This window comes from Vanessa cardui, chromosome 17 (assembly GCF_905220365.1).
Source record: "Vanessa cardui chromosome 17, ilVanCard2.1, whole genome shotgun sequence".
Taxonomy (NCBI): domain Eukaryota; kingdom Metazoa; phylum Arthropoda; class Insecta; order Lepidoptera; family Nymphalidae; genus Vanessa; species Vanessa cardui.
Window position 1 is genome coordinate 9,607,542 of NC_061139.1, and position 17,652 is coordinate 9,625,193.

Sequence of the window (17,652 nt, forward strand, 5' to 3'; positions counted from 1 at the left end):
ATGTTTTTTATTTGCATTCGTAACAATCATGGTCATCCTTTCTTCCTATTTGCAACGCTGTAGCTTAATATTGTAATTCTTAAACTTGTTTGGTACGGGGATTATGTGTATTTCGTTCATTATTTAATCGCAATTTTGAAAATGTTTATTTAATTAAAATACCACTCAATGTTTTAACTTAAATAAAACAAAACAATACGTAACAAAACAATACGTACAATCTGTGAGAGCAACATTTTTAAATTAATCAATAATTAAGTTCCATAATGTCATTGGGTTATTTGAAATTGAATTTGATTTGTATTATCTGTGACATTGACAATTATTCTTTGACTGGAATTTGTTTAGCGGGTATTTCAAAATTGAGTTTATTATAAATTTCCCTGTAGATAAATGATAGAATTTGCTGTGAACTAGAAATGGTGGTCCATATAGGAATTAATGGTTTTGGTCGTATAGGTAGAATTATATTTAGAAAGTGTTTTGAAAGCAGTGGTTTAGAGGTACACACCTAAAAGTGGAAGTTGTGCTTTAGCAATACAGTTTTAATTACAATTATACATTTTACAGATCTCAGCAATAAATGATCCAGCGGTCGATACGAACTATATTTGTTATCTAATAAAATTCGATTCCACTCATGGAAGGTTTTCCAATAATTTAATGTTTACGACAAATGAAATCACCATAGACGGTAACTTTAATTGACGGTGATTTATTTAAATGTTTTTAAAATACTGTTAAGAAATATTTTTCTGGTTGCTTTTTCTTGATAGATAAAAAAATTAAGGTGTTTCATGAGAAATTACCGTCGAATATACCGTGGCAGGCCGCAGGAGTCGAATATGTAGTTGAAGCTTCTGGAATGTTCACGAACCATGAAAAGGCTTCGGTATTCCATTGAATATTTTATCTTAATCCTTGTGAATTATGAATTATATACCCCTACTAACTTGAGTATGACAGTTTTTGAGAATACGTAAATATGGAATTCGGTTGGGAATAGACAAGATACGTCTTATTTATATTTTTGTATCGGAACATTTATCCAATTACAAAATAAAACTCGACATAATTCTATACATCTGACAATATACACAATCTGATTGGATAAATACTTGAATTTATAGGGTCACCTGGCTAGTGGAAGTGTGAAGAGAGTTATAGTAACAGCTCCTAGTGTTGATATTCCCATGATGATATTAGGCGTTAATGAAGAACAAATTAATACGGGTGATTGTTTAACTTTATACATTTAGAAGGCTTTTTCTTTAGTAATCTTCTAGTTAAAGATTTAAATGCTTTTTTATGTTAAGAAATATCATACATGTATATATGAAAAGTCGAGATGGCCCAGTAGTTAGAACGCGTGCATCTTAACCGATGATTGCGGGTTCAAACCGAGGCAAGCACCGCTGATTCTTGTGCTTAATTTGTCTTTATAATTCATCTCGTGCTTAGCGGTGAAGGAAAACATCGTGAGGAAACCTGCATGTGACAAATTTCATAGAAATTCTGGCACATGTGTATTCCACCAACCCGCATTGGAACAGCGTGGTGGAATATGTTCCAAAACCTCTCCTCAAAGGGAGAGGAGGCCTTTAGCCCAGCAGTGGGAATTTACAGGCTGCTGTTGTTGTTGTTATATGAAAAACAAGTTCGTGGAAGAAAAAATCCGTACTATCTTCTTAGTTCTTAGTAATACTTGAGTACTAACAAACAACTATAAAGTTTTTAACATAGGTCCAGTTTAAATAAACACGGAGATAATATTCTATTGTAATTTAATAAATTAAAAACTCATAATGTTTTTTTTTGTGAGTTCATAACCTCTGAATTGTCAACTTATCAGTATTTTATTACTAAAGATTATGGTAGGGGTTAACGGATACAGGGTCATGAAACAACAATACATAAATAGTAATGTCATGATGTTTTTTTCTTCAGATATGAGATTTTATTTTTATCTTGAAATTTGAAAATGGAACGATTCTTTGTTGTTATTTTGTTACTAGAATAAAAAAAAAAACAGACGATAACCTCCTCCTTTTTGAATTTGTTTAAATAAAAATTATTATTAAGACAAGTAGCCTGGTTTAAAGCAAGCAATATTGGCTGTTAACTTAATACATTTCTATAGGAGTTAGGCAACAATGTAGTTCAGATTATATTTACTTTTAAAAATTAAGATGACGTAAGTCTTGAAATTTCCAGAAGAAAAAGTGATATCTTGTGCATCTAGCACGCTGTACTGTTTGGCGCCATTGGTAAAGGTGTTAGAAGACAACTATGGTATTTCCGAGGGTTTTATAACGAGCATACACGCAATGACGCCATCTCTAAAGCCATTAGACGGTCTTTGTTTAAGGGGAAAGGTAATTTTTGAACAAAAAATCGTAGCAATTAAACTGGTACCTAATAATTCCATCAAATTTTGTCAAGAGATTTTTTTAAACCGTATTCAAGGAAGATCTCGCAAAATACAGTAACATGTCTTTTTTTTTATAACTAGCTACCCATTCTGTCTTTGCGCGGGTGAGCGTGGAACATTTATACTGAAGGACAAACATATACACATAAATTTTTCTAGTAGTCTAGAATCTATTTGTCCAGAAATCTCTGACGTACCAACCGTAGTTTTATCTCAATCGAATGAACGCATAAGGAACACATAGAAGACAAAAAATCTCTTTTATATTCACTTATTCTATATAAAATTATGGATACAAATAGTTAAGTAACGATACATTTGTTACATAGCATTGGCGTGATCATAGAAGCATTCTTCAGAACATTATTCCAGCTGCGACCGGCGCTTGTAAGGCTCTCGGTAGAATTATACCACAGGTCAAAAATAAAATGACTGGATTAGCGTTCAGAGTGCCCATTGTTAATGTTTCTGTGCTTGATGTTACAATAAGGTAAGTATGTAGTTTCATTTCTGCATTTATATCCTTTGTGCTTAACAGACAGCAAAATTCTAGCATAGCATTATATAAACAGAGTCGGATTTATAGGTCCTAATAATTATATCATGGATTAATGGATTACTTTAGCTTTTATTAATTTGAATCAGTAACTATCTTGATTGGTATCGGTAACTTTTAAAATATTAAGTAGTAAGATTATTATAATTTGACTATATCTCGGTATTTGTAATCTCACTGAAAACTTTTGTGGCCCTCACTTATGTGCCCAGGGCAGTTGCCCCGGTTGCCCTTCCCTAAATCCGGCCCTGTATATAAAGTATACTCTTTCCTCTTTATTTAAAATAAGTAAACTGACTCAGAAAGGAAGTTTATTATTGTGAATGCGGCAATAAATTTAGGCACTAAGATGTCCCCAGTGCCAGTAACTATATTGATCTCACATTGTTATATATAGTCCCAGTTTACTGACGCCCATAGACCTAGGCCAAGCGTCCTTCATTGTAATCGATTTAAATGTCCTAGTTACTAATGTTTTATTATCAGATTAAATACAAGCACGACAATTGAAGATATAGTCAAGTGTATAGAAGATAAAAGTCAATCAACTATGAAAAATATAATGAATACTTCGAGCGAGGAAGTAGTATCCTCTGACTTCTTAGGCGATAAAAATTCGTGCATTCTTGATACAAATTCAAGTTTACAATTAACACCGAACTTCTTTAAGCTAATTTGTTGGTATGAAAATGAATATTCTTACGCTTGCCGCGTCGTTGATTCCATAATGTATTCGGAAAAATGTTTCAAATGTCAACATCTGCTTGATATAAGAAATAATCAATTCATAACAAACAGATTATTTATAGAACCCAATTTACCGTTTCTGGATGAACAAATATTTATCATGCCTCCATATAAATTAGAAAATAAATCCAATTTACTATTAAGTATGTCCCAAGATAATAACTTTAGAAGGAAACAGTTAACTACACAAGCTTGTCGAATTTACGAGTGCACCCACTCGGGTACAGCTCAAGATGAACACAAAAATGAGATTTTTGAGATATGGAATGATGATGTCCAAGACAGACAGTCAAAGCTAAGGGAAAAACAATACCATAAATTTTGCCACAGTTGTGTAAGAATCACGCGGCCTGATGAATTATTACGCATTTCTAATGAGAGCGAACCTGATAAGGATGAAGCAGAGTTTGCTAAAACTAATGACATTTTGAATAACTCAATACGACAAAAATATGAAGTAAACTTTTTAGAGGATGCAATAGAAAAAAGCGCTAAAAATATCAGTTGTAATAGGACTTTCAAAAGTAATCCAATGAGCGGTGACCATGTGCCCTGTGACAAGAAATTTTGTGAACATTTTCCAGAGACTAAAAACGAGCACAGCCATTCTGGTGCATCTTTGAATAAATTTGATTTTGAGTTAATTGAATCCAAGTTGGTAAATGATAATGCAAATAAGCACAAAAATAAACCAGAAGAAATTTTTTTTAACAATAACCTTACTGTAAATGAGGTCATGGAAAAGAACTCTGATGTAACCTACAATGATTTAGAGTTTCAGAAACTAACAACTAGAGACAATGAAGCCAAATATAAAAATATTCAGATAGTTGAATATGTTACGAATATCAAATGTAGTGAAACACCATTATCAAACATGAAAATTTTAAATACAAAAGATAATAGTGACAATCAATGTAATGAAATACGAGATGAAGATAAAAGATCAGAAAATGATAACAATAATTCAAAAGGTATTGGACTTGATGAAGCTTTGGAATCGAATAAAAGCTCTTTGATTGAGATAAATGAACAAAAAAGGGATAAAATGAACAATGAGCCTGAAAATCATAAAATATTAAACATGAAAAAGCATTTACAAAAGAAAATTCTTGAAGGTATAGTGCAGTCATTATCTTCAGAAACAATTTTAATTGGTAATGAATTTACAAGTTTACCGACTATTAACACCAACACCAGCGTAAGCAATGCTGATAGATTAAATATCTCAGATATTTATGACAAATTAGACAGTGTGAGTGGAACTGATTCTGAGAACTCATTTCAAATCAAAGAGAGAAAGTCACAAGTTCTTAAAATAACGGACTTGACAGCATCTTTAGAAGATTTGGCGCGGCTGGACAAAATCTGCAAAATCATTGAGATATCTGATGAACTATCAGACAAATTATTTTCAGTATTAGATAATAATAATCCAAATTTCAGAAGAAAGAATTGGTCTTTAAAGGATTTATGCGAGAGGTTAAAATTGGACGAATTTTATAATAACGTGTTTGGGCACTCAACATTATAATAAATTCGAAATATAACTTGTGACTATTTGAACAAAACTTAAACAAAAAAAGAATTAATACTTTATTTCATAAACTTGATCCCTTACAACAATGTATACTATTTTACTGTACAATAAAAAAGATTGTATAAAATAATAAAAAAATGTTGCAGTTAAGCCTTTAGCAAAACATGTAAAAATAAAAAAAATGCAGGTACAAATGATAATTCCTTAAGTTACCTTATAAAGTAGTTTAAAGCTTAAACAATATATCCCTTTGATCTTACCCGTAGCTATGTGATATGGATTCTGTGTTTAACAATTTAAAATTAAGTTTTATAACCGTTTTGGAGAAAATGGCGTTATCCATTTCGACAAAGTCAGCTATGATAACGTTAACGCGCGTTGGACCATCCCTTTCTATTGGTCTGCCTGGTGAAAATTCTGACAATTTGGGGTAGATCTCGTTTTTGACTGGTTTAGCGCATTTTTCTCGTAAGTTGGACACCCATCTGAAATAATAGTATGAAATTTTGTTTTATTTTTAAACAAAGAGAATCTAATATTCTAATAAAGTTAACGGAACTCTGTATTTATGTAAAATACTTGTAATTAATTTTTTGCTTCCATTTATATAATTTTCTTTTTCTTTCACTTAGACACATTTCTCTCAAACCCTTTTGACTCTTTCTCATACAGTACATTCATTAGCGGTTAATAATATTGGTGTATGGTTTTAATATAATTATAAATTTGGTGACAGTAACGCGAATAATATGACGTCATACGCTTTTGTTTTTTTTCGCATTTAATACTCCTGCTGCACTACATGTCAGGCTTTTATAACCTAAATTTTTGAAGATATAATTTTAATAGTTTTTTAAATATTATAGTATTCAAACATCAAAAAAAAAAAAAAAAGAATTTTGATATGGAAATATATAGATTATGTAATTTCCAACTGAATTGCATAAGTCAAGGTGTTTTTAAATAATTTATAATAAATCAATATGGCGAAATATAATTAAATATTTAAAAAAAACTTTGTTTTATTACTATTACAAATATTCATTTTTGTGTACCTGAAGAGAATAAATCCTGGCGTGGGTGTTAGAACTGCTTGATGCACAAAGCCCATGCCAGGGTGTCGTTTAACATGTTTCAGAAAATTTAGCAGACCAGTGATATTGTCCTGTTGGGGCCACGGTGAGGGCATCATTTGAGGCTGCCAAAATTCACTTGTAGCATACACAGATTGATGCCGGTAAATCACTATTACCTGAAGATTATTTTTTTGATTGATTTTAATAGACCTATAACAAATTTACTACCAATTCATTGTTCAAGTAAAATAAAATAAACTGATTTTGAGTTGATCTTCCACATTACTAATGTGTTTTAAAGCATGAGGCAAGACTTTATAAGGCTATAAGGCATATCTAAATCTTAAAAGAAAAATGTATTCAAAAAAGTCAAATTGAATCATGTAATTCGAATTTTTTAATATGATACTCTTTATATTTTAATTTTTTTAACCCATTACTTTTCTGTAATCTTTTGGAATTTTGGGAAAAGTAGCAGAAGTCTATAACAGGTTAATATTTTTCTTATTACTGGTGTTTTATATTTAGGCATGCTCTATTGCTCATACTTTAAATGATATGAGGCTTTAATGTATCTTCATGGATACATATTATATCATTTTGTAATAAGAATATTAGTTAGAATTAATTTGTAATACCTGCTGGCGTAACCTGTGAAGAGAATTAAGGGTAATACCATTCAAATCTGGTTGCCTTGGTACAAGTTGGGGCCCAAATAAATTGAGTATATATCTCATTAGCCTTTGATGGTCATCTGGAGTGAACCCATAGAAATGCTGAAAATCTAATATTACCACCTGGAATAAAAAAAAGTATTTATTAAAAATCTACTTTATATAATTCTAATAAACATTTGTACAACATTATCTGTGTAACATCAAGTACTCTTTTCCAAAATTTAAATGATAAAGTTATTTTATTTAAATACAATTACATATCTATATAACATATCCTGTCTAGAAGTACTACTACTTTATATAGTAGTGTTGATCTCAATCCACACTTTTTGGCAGTATTACTATATGCACAGAGACAATGATGGTATATTGGTTATGTAAGGAATGGTTAGCATTTGCTCATCTGCCTACAGATGCAATAAAACAAAACAATTCAGCCAGAACTCTTTGGATCTCAATTAAATTATATAATATAAATAAATAAAAGCAATAATGAAAAAATTACATGAAACTTATTTCGCTTTATCTCTAAATTGATATAAAATCCTGTCCCATAATGATGACATAATTGATTTTACTCATTGAATAAATATTTCAAATTTTTTAACTTACTTCATATGGGTGTTCATAAATAAAATCTTTTATTTGTTTGAGAGGCTGATATATTTCTCCTGCATATACTCCGTGGGTAAAGTAGAAATCATCTGAACCATTTTTAGTTGCCAATCTGAGGTCGAAGTACCTGTAACATAAATTATTATATTATATAAGTATCTATATTATAATTTTATCTTTTCTGATAATACAAACTTTGCAGCAAATCAACTTCTTTCTATTCACAGTTGACATAAAAATCCAAAATGTATTATTAGTAGTTATAATAATTACAGATACACTTGTGTACAGAATATAACAAAGTTAAAATTAATAAAATTTATGATGGCAGTAAATACAAAAATATGTATGATACTTAATGAATTTACATAAATTCAATTAAAATTTAAGCACCTTATACCAATAAGAAGTTGCTGTAAAGCATCAACTGCTTGTGTAATAGTCCACCTTAATATTGTCCCATGAAAGAAGGGATACAGCCTTTTCAGTATTGGCTCAGCATCAGGGGCTAGGCCACTCGACCTTGTGATGTTATATGTCATTGAGTCATGACTTCCTGAAGATTAAAATGGCAATGTATTATTATTTACAAGTAAAATTGTTACATGTCCACTCCAATGATCTATAAACAATTGTGTAATTGAATAAAATGCAAAAATATTAAATGACTATAAGACAAGCATATATCTGATATTTTTCGATTGACACAGTTTGTATTGCACATTGATAATGTTTCACCAGAAACCTTCACGAAAATGCCAACCGCAATTATATTAAACTTCAACTTCATGGAAAAAATGATGGGTGAACTTATTGAATATGAACAAAGACAACAATATATTTGTTATGTGAATAAATTAATATTATTTACAATAATTGCAAGATAGTTAGACATACCCGGAATAGCGAGGTAAATAAATGGAATGTTTCTAATTTGTTCAGGTAGATCTCTCATCCAGTGCTGAAGATCAATATTTTGGGAGAAACCATTTTCACTCATATTAATAACTGAAAAAACAAATTAAATACATAATGTTATCACTCATAAATCATCATTAGATTAACTTTTTAATTTAATAATATACCTTCACACGTTACGATTCTAAGGTTACCAAACTATCAACAAACACAAAGTAAGATATACAATTTTCTACCATCCAATAGCACAAATATGTCATTAACTGAGTGTGTGTAACGTCATCGAGTTAAAATAACTAATGCCCTTCGGCTTGTGAAGCTGCCCAGGGTCCTTTGTTTATCATTAGCATTATAGGTTTTCCCGCCTTTTAAATGGATTGAAATTTTTTTTTTATAGTAGCTACTAGCGGTAAGGATAGAATATGGAAATATTATTTTGCTTAAAAATGAACTTTTTATTTGCATTGTTATTTCTATATTTTGCTGACAGTCACAGCTTTGATGAATATTCATCAATTTCATGATATTTGTTTCGGTGAGATTTGTTTGAGTCAATTATTAATCTAGTAGTTGTAAATGACAACTGGCATGTGGCATTTGTGAAATTGTGATTTCAGTTTGAAGTTTGACAGTGACCAGGGCTGCCAGAAGGACTAAATTATTTTATACGTAAATGTTGCGGATTACATTAAAATTCGTCGTATTGCCAAAGATATTTGATTTTCTTACATACTTTTTATATACATTTTAATATATTATCCATTTTTTAAACAATTATTACCATATGGCACTATGGCACTGAGTGACTGATTGAACGTATACGCTGCAAATTAATAATTCGAAAATAGCTTTAAATTCAACAATCAAATAAATATTTTAGTATCATAACATAATTACTGATTTTATTAGATGAGTAAAATAAGTTTAATTTATTTTTTATTAATCCGTTTTCTAATGATACAAGACAAGTACTAACATGATAAACAAGATATTACTGTTCTATTTTGATATTTTAAATTTGTATATATTTTACACAGAAACGGTTATTTTTAATTTTTAAGTGTTTACTCTAATGAATAAAATGATATGACACACGTAAATTATTCACCGTAATACAACAACAACAGCCTGTAAATTCCCACTCCTATGAAAATTCTGTTTTACTTCGAAACCGCAATCATCGGTTAAGATGCACGCGCTGTGGGCCATCTTGGCTCACTTCGCTTAACGTTCAATTAACAAAATAATGCATATAAAATTGATCTTAAGAGATCAGTTCACAGTTATGTGAAAACACATGTACAAAGAGTTTGGTGTCGCAAACAGCAAAGCTGTTTTTTATTGTCTGGATTGTACATTTTCGTTTTCTTATTTTTTGTATTCAACATAAGTTTTTGTGACTATCATATAACACCTAAATCATACGAAATGTATCATTTTTAACTGTATTTTATCTATTACTGTATAAATAACATTCTTTCGATTTTGATTCATATCCTTTATGATTTATTGACCCTTTTTGAACCGCACTCCTTGTTTCTCAATACTAGACCAGTATTTTCGGGAAATCTATCAAAATATTATAAAGGATTTATAACACCCAAGCCATATACCTACTTTTTTTTAACAGAGTCACCACTAATACCTCAATGAGACCATAAGGTGTTTTTTTTTTGTTTCAATGCTAATTTTAAATTGACAAAGGATTATTGATGTCCATGGCTATGTAATAAAAAGCTGATCTAGTGTTAGAATTTGTGGTCTTATATCTATCTATACGGCCACAAATTCTAGTATTTCAATTAAAGTAAAAATGTGTTGGGTTTTTGTCGTAAAATTCTCAGTCCGAATCCGGAATTTGAGAGATGGAAACTACCATACTACGGAAAACACGTAAGGTTGGTCTGGTCGTTTTACTTTTGGAACCCATAGCTTAAAGAAGGCCTAAATTTTTACTTCATCATCATCATTATCAGTCCACTGCTGTCCACTGCTGAACATAGGCCTCCCCCAGAGCGCGCCACGTTGCTTGGTTATCTGAGTCCCTCATCCAGCTTCTACCGGGGATCATGCGAATGTCGTCGGACCAGCGGGTCGGGTCGTATACTACTTAAAAACTACCTGAATTTTAAAAATAAATTTAGATTACTGTTGAGTGCAAAACTCTTCGACGATCTTTTATTAAAATTCCCTAGTATTCAAATTTGAGACACCTATACAGTGAATATATACAATAAATTGGATATAAGATAAAAAGCAGTTGACTGTAAACGAATCTAGTTGACCAGAAAGTATTTCTGTAAAACCTACTTACTATTATTTAAATTATATTAAGTCTATTATTTATTGGCGTAATTATTTTACGACCATGTTAAGTTCAACATTAATTAAAATATGTTTGTTGTCATTATATGTATTGTTTGGGTAAGACTTGTATATAAATCTGTTTAATCAAACTTTCAAATTATTGATTAAATGACGCACAGCCTATGACGGTGATTTCACAGAATGAGATTATACACAGAAATTCCTGATGAAACGGAAAAAGGTACTGAAAGGGCATTTCAAAATTTTAAGCTAAACGGGTTAAAAAGAGGACGAAGCTTATAGTTAATGAAATGCAGTTCGTAATTTTTTCAACTAGAAACATGCAAATCTGTGTTCTTTCTTATGGAAAGAAAGACAGTCAAAACAGCGTTTTTAAAAGTTATCGGGTAAGAAGGTAAAACTTTCCATCAACCGCATCAAAATCCGTTGCGTAGTTTTAAAGATATAGGGACAGAGAAAGCGACTTTGTTTTATACTATGTATTGACGGAACTCCTAAACGGCTTATAGTTAGGGTGCGATTTGGGGCAGAATTTCTTTCTGTCTTTAATCAAATTTTGTGTATGTGATGTGATGTCATATGATGTACGACATAGCATACGAATAGCTCTTTTGCAAAGCTTTTTTACTGAGGTCGATTACAGCTCTTTCGAGGAGGGTGGTACCTTGTAGTTTATGCCGCATGACGTATTAAAGCCGCATTTTCGAAAGTCTATTTTTGCTTTATTCGAAAGTTTCTTTTGAAATTGTCCCTGAAGTAGTTCCTGATTCATATAAACGGCACGCTTAATCTATCCATATTAAGAAAAAAATGTTAGTCTACATCAGCTTCACTTAAAATCAAAAAATAAATAAAATACGTTAAAATTTTATTTATTAAGTTAAAATAGTATAGGCATTTATTTAAAAGATCAAATTTACAGCTTGCATGAAATATCTCATCAGGTATATAAGTTTCCTTGCGGAATTATTGAATGTCATTTGTTTTTGTTTAATGTCTGAACTTGTCATAATCATTAGTTATTATAAAGTAAATGTTTCTATCAAGAAGTGCCAAGTGTTACTACAAATTTGATATACATACCTATACACATATACAAATACCTTACTACGATTTATAACATCTTCCACGTCATTTTCTTTTCCAAACCATGGGTTTGTTTATTTGGACAATCAATAAGCTAGTGTACCTAATGCTTTTATATTGAATAAAATACTGAACATACCTATTTATTGGTAAATTTCTTCATAAATTACAACAGAATAAAATAGCTTTTTGTAAGTTCTTAGGAGTAATGATATCAATGATAAACCATCATTATTTCATATATCTGTTCAGCTATTTAACTTACATTAAGTACAAATATTTTTTATATTATGATACATACGTCAAAGAGGCCATATACTCCTAAAACTGGGAGACCCTATTTCTTAAGGGCCAGTGACATCCCAGTCATGGCTTAAATTTTTTAGACTTATATATTCAGTTTAAATTTTATGTAAAAAGATTAAGAATATATGTTAAAAGAAAAATGTGTGTAATAATTGAACCAGTAACTAGTTATATAAAGTCAAATACATTATCTAAATAACTTGGTACCTACGTACGTGACATTAAATTAAACATAGTAATTTTATATTATATAAACGATAATATCGTTTGCATTACTGACGGTAATAATTATCACTATTTACAATTTTGTTGTAGGCACACTGTATAATAAATACGTATTAATTATTTGATTTCCGAATCCATCGCTAATTTTAAATGTTAACTTTTATATGTAAAATTAATATATTTTTTTTGTTATCTGTACACACATAAACGTGTATAAACTTGAAAATAAACTCGTTTATAAAATACGCAAATTTATCTGTGAAAAAATCCGTTGTCAATCCTAAATTATTCATGACATCGATAAAGACAAAAAAGGATACCTACCTAAAACCAGATAGAATCCGAGGAACATCTCAATAGATCACAGCAAACTGTAATTACTATGTCACTTGTGTCACTAGACAGTTAACGGTTATCTTGTAAGTTATAATTTAATATTTCATGTTAGTAAATACGAGTTGCCCGAGACGTACTCGTAACTAAGAATGAACTTAGCATGCGATGCGATACAAACAATCTTGATACTAATAAATGCAAAAAGTAACAAATGTGTTATTGGTATAATCGCGATAGCTTTGTTTCGGGACTTTGAATCAACTGATGCATGTCATAGCCGATGGGTGAAAGGATTAGACTTCGTTTTTTTCTGACATTTTATTCAGTTCTGCTCTTAACCTTGTTGTTTTTGTGCAGTGATACGACATTTTATTAATAGGCACGTTAATGCATCACAAAAACGATTATAAAGTACACATTAAGAATTGTTATCAAAAATCACTATATTCCGTGTACTACCTACAAATGCTGTTCATTAAAGTAACCTCTAGTAGTAACGGTAATGCTTGATTACACGGGTTTTCGTTTTTTTATTTGTATTTTCGTTAATTTATCATGCCGGTTTATAACTAGGAACCAGATATGTTCAGTTGATTTGTAGGAAAAGGAAAGAAATCAAATAAGTAATGTATATTTTAGCTTTTTAAAGTATTAAAGGTGTTGTCAACAATATTGGATAACGATAAAAATACGACCCGGAAACCTAACTCGCAACGCGTAGTCTTACCGCGGCAATCTTTTGATTCGACAAAAAGAGGTTTCAAATGCTACCTATCGCTACAACGGTAAAATCTAATTATTTAATATTGTAGATTCAAAGTTGATCATACTTCGTGCAAAATGAATTTACGTGTTTTTTTTTTACATATACGTGCATATACATATATTGTAGTTTATAGGCCGAATAGTAACATATTGTTTATCAACGGGAATAAATTATAAAAACAAACTGATTCAAATAAAACAATCATTAATGTTTAAAACAAACTAAAGAGTTTATTTTATTAATTAAATGGTGTATTTTTTTGGAAAGTAATAAAAAAAAAATCATAATATAAAGTAAGAGTAAAAGTTCAAAAACCTCCTTTGAGGGGTTATTCTATAGTGAATTTGTAATATAATGTATGTTATGCATAATATCAATGAAATTCTATGGGTGATTATAAATTTAAAAAAAAATGCTCATGTACGATTTGTACTACTCGCAAAACGCGGGTGTTGTACCAACAGGCAGATATACAGACACTGTTGTAAGTTACGGTTTCGGATTTTTTCCTATACTTTTGCTACAAGATATTACTTCTTGTCCAATTTCATGATTCTAGGTCAACGGTCAAGTGTACTATAGGTTATGATTTATTTTGCGAATGTATGGAAACATGACATTAACAGCCACATCTTTTAATTGCATGTACTTAAAGGTTTAATTTTTTAAAGCGTCAAACTAACGAAGATCTCAGTATTTGGCATTAATTGCAGCTTTATAAGATGCGTTCCTGAGAAAAAATATCTTGGTAGACAAATGGACAAAGAAATGATCGTTTCCTTTAGAGGTACGGAACCATAAAAATCACAAAAGCTAAGTCACTTTAGCGGCAGGAAATGATGTTCCACATTGTAATATATTAAGTCAGGCAATTTTGGTTACTTGCAGATTCGCATTTGACCTTAATGCAAAGAATTACGATCGAGAGCAAGGCCTGAAACTATAAACCGCGTTAACGGAATAAATATAGGTACTTATTTGTAAATTAAACGGTATCATTTTCACGCTTTATTTTGTGGGATTAATACTTAAACAGCCGCATCATATTTTATGCTGTTACATAATAATTATCGTTTTCAAAAGCTTTTTAATAGTGAATTACAAAAAGGTTTCTAGTATATAGTAATAGTACAGTCTGTATAACTAGCATCTGTGCGTTTTTTATTATGTTTGATTTTTCATGCATTTGTATTCGAAATAAAGATTAATATTTATTATTTATTAATTACCTTATTAATTTGTAAGACATGTGTGTCTTTGTGATACTGCTAAGTTTAAAGATTTTCTTGTAACATGATCTTCAATCTTCATTGACATCATTTACTCGGTAAGAAAACTCGTAGTGGCCCATATCGGATGAAAACCAACAAGGAAAATGTATGATTAATTTCTGGGAAACTGCGGTTTATAAGCGATGAGTCGATTACTGTTTTTATTGACGTAGTAGATGAATTATAAATAAAAGACTGTTATTTTGATATCAAACACGATAATTTAAAATAGTATATGTAAAACTACGTGATAACAAGTAATGTTTGCAAAGTTATACAAAAACTTACTTAACTACTATAAAAACTTTTATTTTTTTTTAAAAGAAAGTTTTTCGCTCCAAGATGTAATTTTTCAGGCTAGCAACATTTTCATCAATCTATATGTAATAAATACTTCTTGGATAAGAATAACACAGGACTCATTTTGTTCTCAATCAATCCTGCTTTGGGATCAGAGTCTGTCAGTCTTTGTTATTATTGTAAAACTAATTATTTAGTTGATACATTAATTATTCTTAAAGATTTATTCATGTATGTATGCATGTACTGTACACAATCTTTGATTAAAACTATTACACCCAAATTATGGAGCAAATTAAATCCATATCTGTTATTTCATTGATGTTTTATAGGTGCGTAACTGCTAATATCAGTGTTGACTGTAAAATCCTTGAAGTTATTTCCAAATCAATTAGTCTTCAAGTGTTAGTTGCTCGTTTATTTCATAGGCTATTTGACTGATTGAGCCGATATGGCCCAGAGGCTAAAAATTATTGCGGGTTCAGACCCAAGTAAGCGCTACTGAATTTCCATATACGTAAAGTGTGTTTAAAATTAATCTCGAGATCGGCGGTGGAGAAAAACATCGTGAAGAAACCTGCATGTGTCTAATTTCATCGAAATTCTGTCACGTGTGACTCCACCGACCCAATCTCCTCAAAGGGAGAGAAGGCTTTAGCCCAGCTAATGTACATCAGGGTGTAGTTCCGTCTCCTGCTTTCTAAAGATATTGATTATTTATTTACTGCCTAGCTGCCTGCGTAACATGTACAATTAATATTTCCTCAGCGATTTCAAAACTAGACTCAAACCACGATACAATTAGCAGTTGCAGTACTTGTGTGGGTTATTAATAAACTCTAGCTCTATTTTAATTTCAGGGATTAGTTTCAGGGAATAGTTTCGGAGCTATGCAAATTTCTTGTTTACCTGTAGGAGTTGTAGGCGGTAATATCTGTCGTTTTCAATGTCCCGGCGGGTCCTTGCAAGACCTTGTCACCTTAACGACTCTTCGACATTACAAAACATTATAAAAGTCTTGAAATGTTTGACAAGATATCATTATCCATATTTTAATTATGTTTAATTGAAATATATTATTATTGTCTTAAATATAAGCAAGTCATTACTTATTTAAAAAAAAAAAATCTTTATCTAAATCAATGAGAGCCGTGAGGTTAAGGTTAGATGTTTGTTAAGTTTCTCTTACAGGAAAATACCGATGTAAACTATCAGGCAGAGATTGTGTAATAAAGCTTTAAATGTGAATTATATAATAAATGAAATATTTTCCAACACTTCGCTTACTAGCTACTCCGCGCAGTTTCCCCTTAGTTTCGCTGCTATGGTTCGTAGCGTGATGTAAATATAAGTACTATTTAAATCAAGAAGATATGCAAAACTGAAAACGAGGTTGGTGCGTTGAAATGAGCAAAATTCATTAGATTTATATTACTCACTACTGTATTTGTTTCTGTGACCTCTATCAATTATGAACAATGCAACTTGATGTGAAGCGTACTAACATGTTGTGTAACATTACGTTGTTACTAAAACTAAGTTATTTAACCTCATTCGAACACATTTGTTTTAGGATATTTCGTAAAAGATAATGTGTAAATGATTCTATATCGTATAATATATAATACGCCATAAGGATACCAACAAGTTTTCACATTAAATTTTATGTTATGTTTTGATTTTTAATATCTAATAAATACGTAATTATATTTTTATGCAAATAGAATATAAACAGTTATTTAAAATTGATAATTTTTATTTATAAATACAATATAAATACATTAAGAAAATGCTACCGTATAAATCATGAGTACCATTATTGGAAGAATACTTGCAGATGTTTCCTCTTGAATCGGAGTTCTGAGTTTCTGAAAAATGGTCAGTCCATCGATGGTGGCACACTCGTATACAACTGTACTGCCTGTCGCAGCCCCCTGAACTGAACCTTTTTATGAGTGGATATTTTAGGTGGTTTATGAAAATTGACAAAAGGTGGTGAAATAAAATATATTTAAAAATCATTGACCGGCAAAAATACCGACTCAAACAGAAAAACGATATACATTAAATTTATATTTTAAGTAAAGTGTAAAGTTTGTTATTTCATTTTGAAATTCGAGTATATTGTACGCTTGACTGCATATTGAAAACATAAAGATGATCATTAAACTATTAATAAGATAAATTTATATAAAAACAAGCCCGCGGCTTCATTGTCGTTTTAGGGGTTGATTGTTCTTCTCTGGAGATAAAGCTTACTTCATACGAAATTTTATCCAATCTGTAGTCAGTTAGTACGTGAAAGAGCAACAGACAAGCAGATAAACAGTCAGTTACTTTCGTATTTATAATATTAGTGTACCTTAGTATTATAGTGATTGCTGTTTGCACGCATGCGCTCTTTTTCTATTAATCAGGAACACCAGTATAATATTATTTTGAACGTAACGGCTACGATGATATACCTATCTATC

General features: G+C 30.6%; 2 protein-coding genes across 3 annotated transcripts; one reads left to right on the forward strand and one right to left on the reverse strand.

Annotated features, from left to right (window-relative positions):
• Positions 1–355: 355 nt before the first annotated feature.
• LOC124536990 lies at positions 356–5,268 on the forward strand. Its single transcript, XM_047113689.1, has 7 exons — positions 356–503; positions 571–694; positions 777–892; positions 1,131–1,233; positions 2,215–2,375; positions 2,761–2,921; positions 3,474–5,268. Exons 1-7 carry the CDS (start codon positions 420–422, stop codon positions 5,266–5,268), a joined length of 2,544 nt encoding a protein of 847 aa, XP_046969645.1. The 5' UTR covers positions 356–419.
• Positions 5,269–5,317: 49 nt separating this feature from the next.
• Positions 5,318–13,084, reverse strand: LOC124536991 (PI-PLC X domain-containing protein 3). 2 transcript variants are annotated; one of them, XM_047113690.1, is made up of 7 exons: positions 12,830–13,084; positions 8,540–8,650; positions 8,036–8,198; positions 7,640–7,769; positions 6,989–7,147; positions 6,330–6,526; positions 5,318–5,759 (listed from the first exon to the last, which is right to left on the reverse strand). In XM_047113690.1, exons 1-7 carry the CDS (start codon positions 12,855–12,857, stop codon positions 5,531–5,533), a joined length of 1,017 nt encoding a protein of 338 aa, XP_046969646.1. In that variant the 5' UTR covers positions 12,858–13,084; the 3' UTR covers positions 5,318–5,530. The 2 variants fall into 2 exon arrangements, with proteins under 2 accessions (XP_046969646.1, XP_046969647.1); XM_047113691.1 differs by lacking the exon at positions 12,830–13,084 and adding an exon at positions 8,728–9,020.
• Positions 13,085–17,652: the final 4,568 nt, after the last annotated feature.

Excerpts from the sequence above, each read along its gene's own strand:
- LOC124536990 (XM_047113689.1), top strand. The coding sequence starts at position 420 with ATGGTGGTCCATATAGGAATTAATGGTTTTGGTCGTATAGGTAGAATT. Across the intron at positions 893-1,130 it reads CGAACCATGAAAAGGCTTCG|GGTCACCTGGCTAGTGGAAG; the intron begins GTATTCCATTGA and ends TTGAATTTATAG. Across the intron at positions 2,376-2,760 it reads GTCTTTGTTTAAGGGGAAAG|CATTGGCGTGATCATAGAAG; the intron begins GTAATTTTTGAA and ends TTTGTTACATAG.
- LOC124536991 (XM_047113690.1), bottom strand. The coding sequence starts at position 12,857 with ATGTTCCTCGGATTCTATCTGGTTTTAG. Across the intron at positions 8,199-8,539 it reads TATTTACCTCGCTATTCCGG|GAAGTCATGACTCAATGACA; the intron begins GTATGTCTAACT and ends TTTAATCTTCAG. Across the intron at positions 7,148-7,639 it reads TTTATGAACACCCATATGAA|GTGGTAATATTAGATTTTCA; the intron begins GTAAGTTAAAAA and ends TTTTTATTCCAG.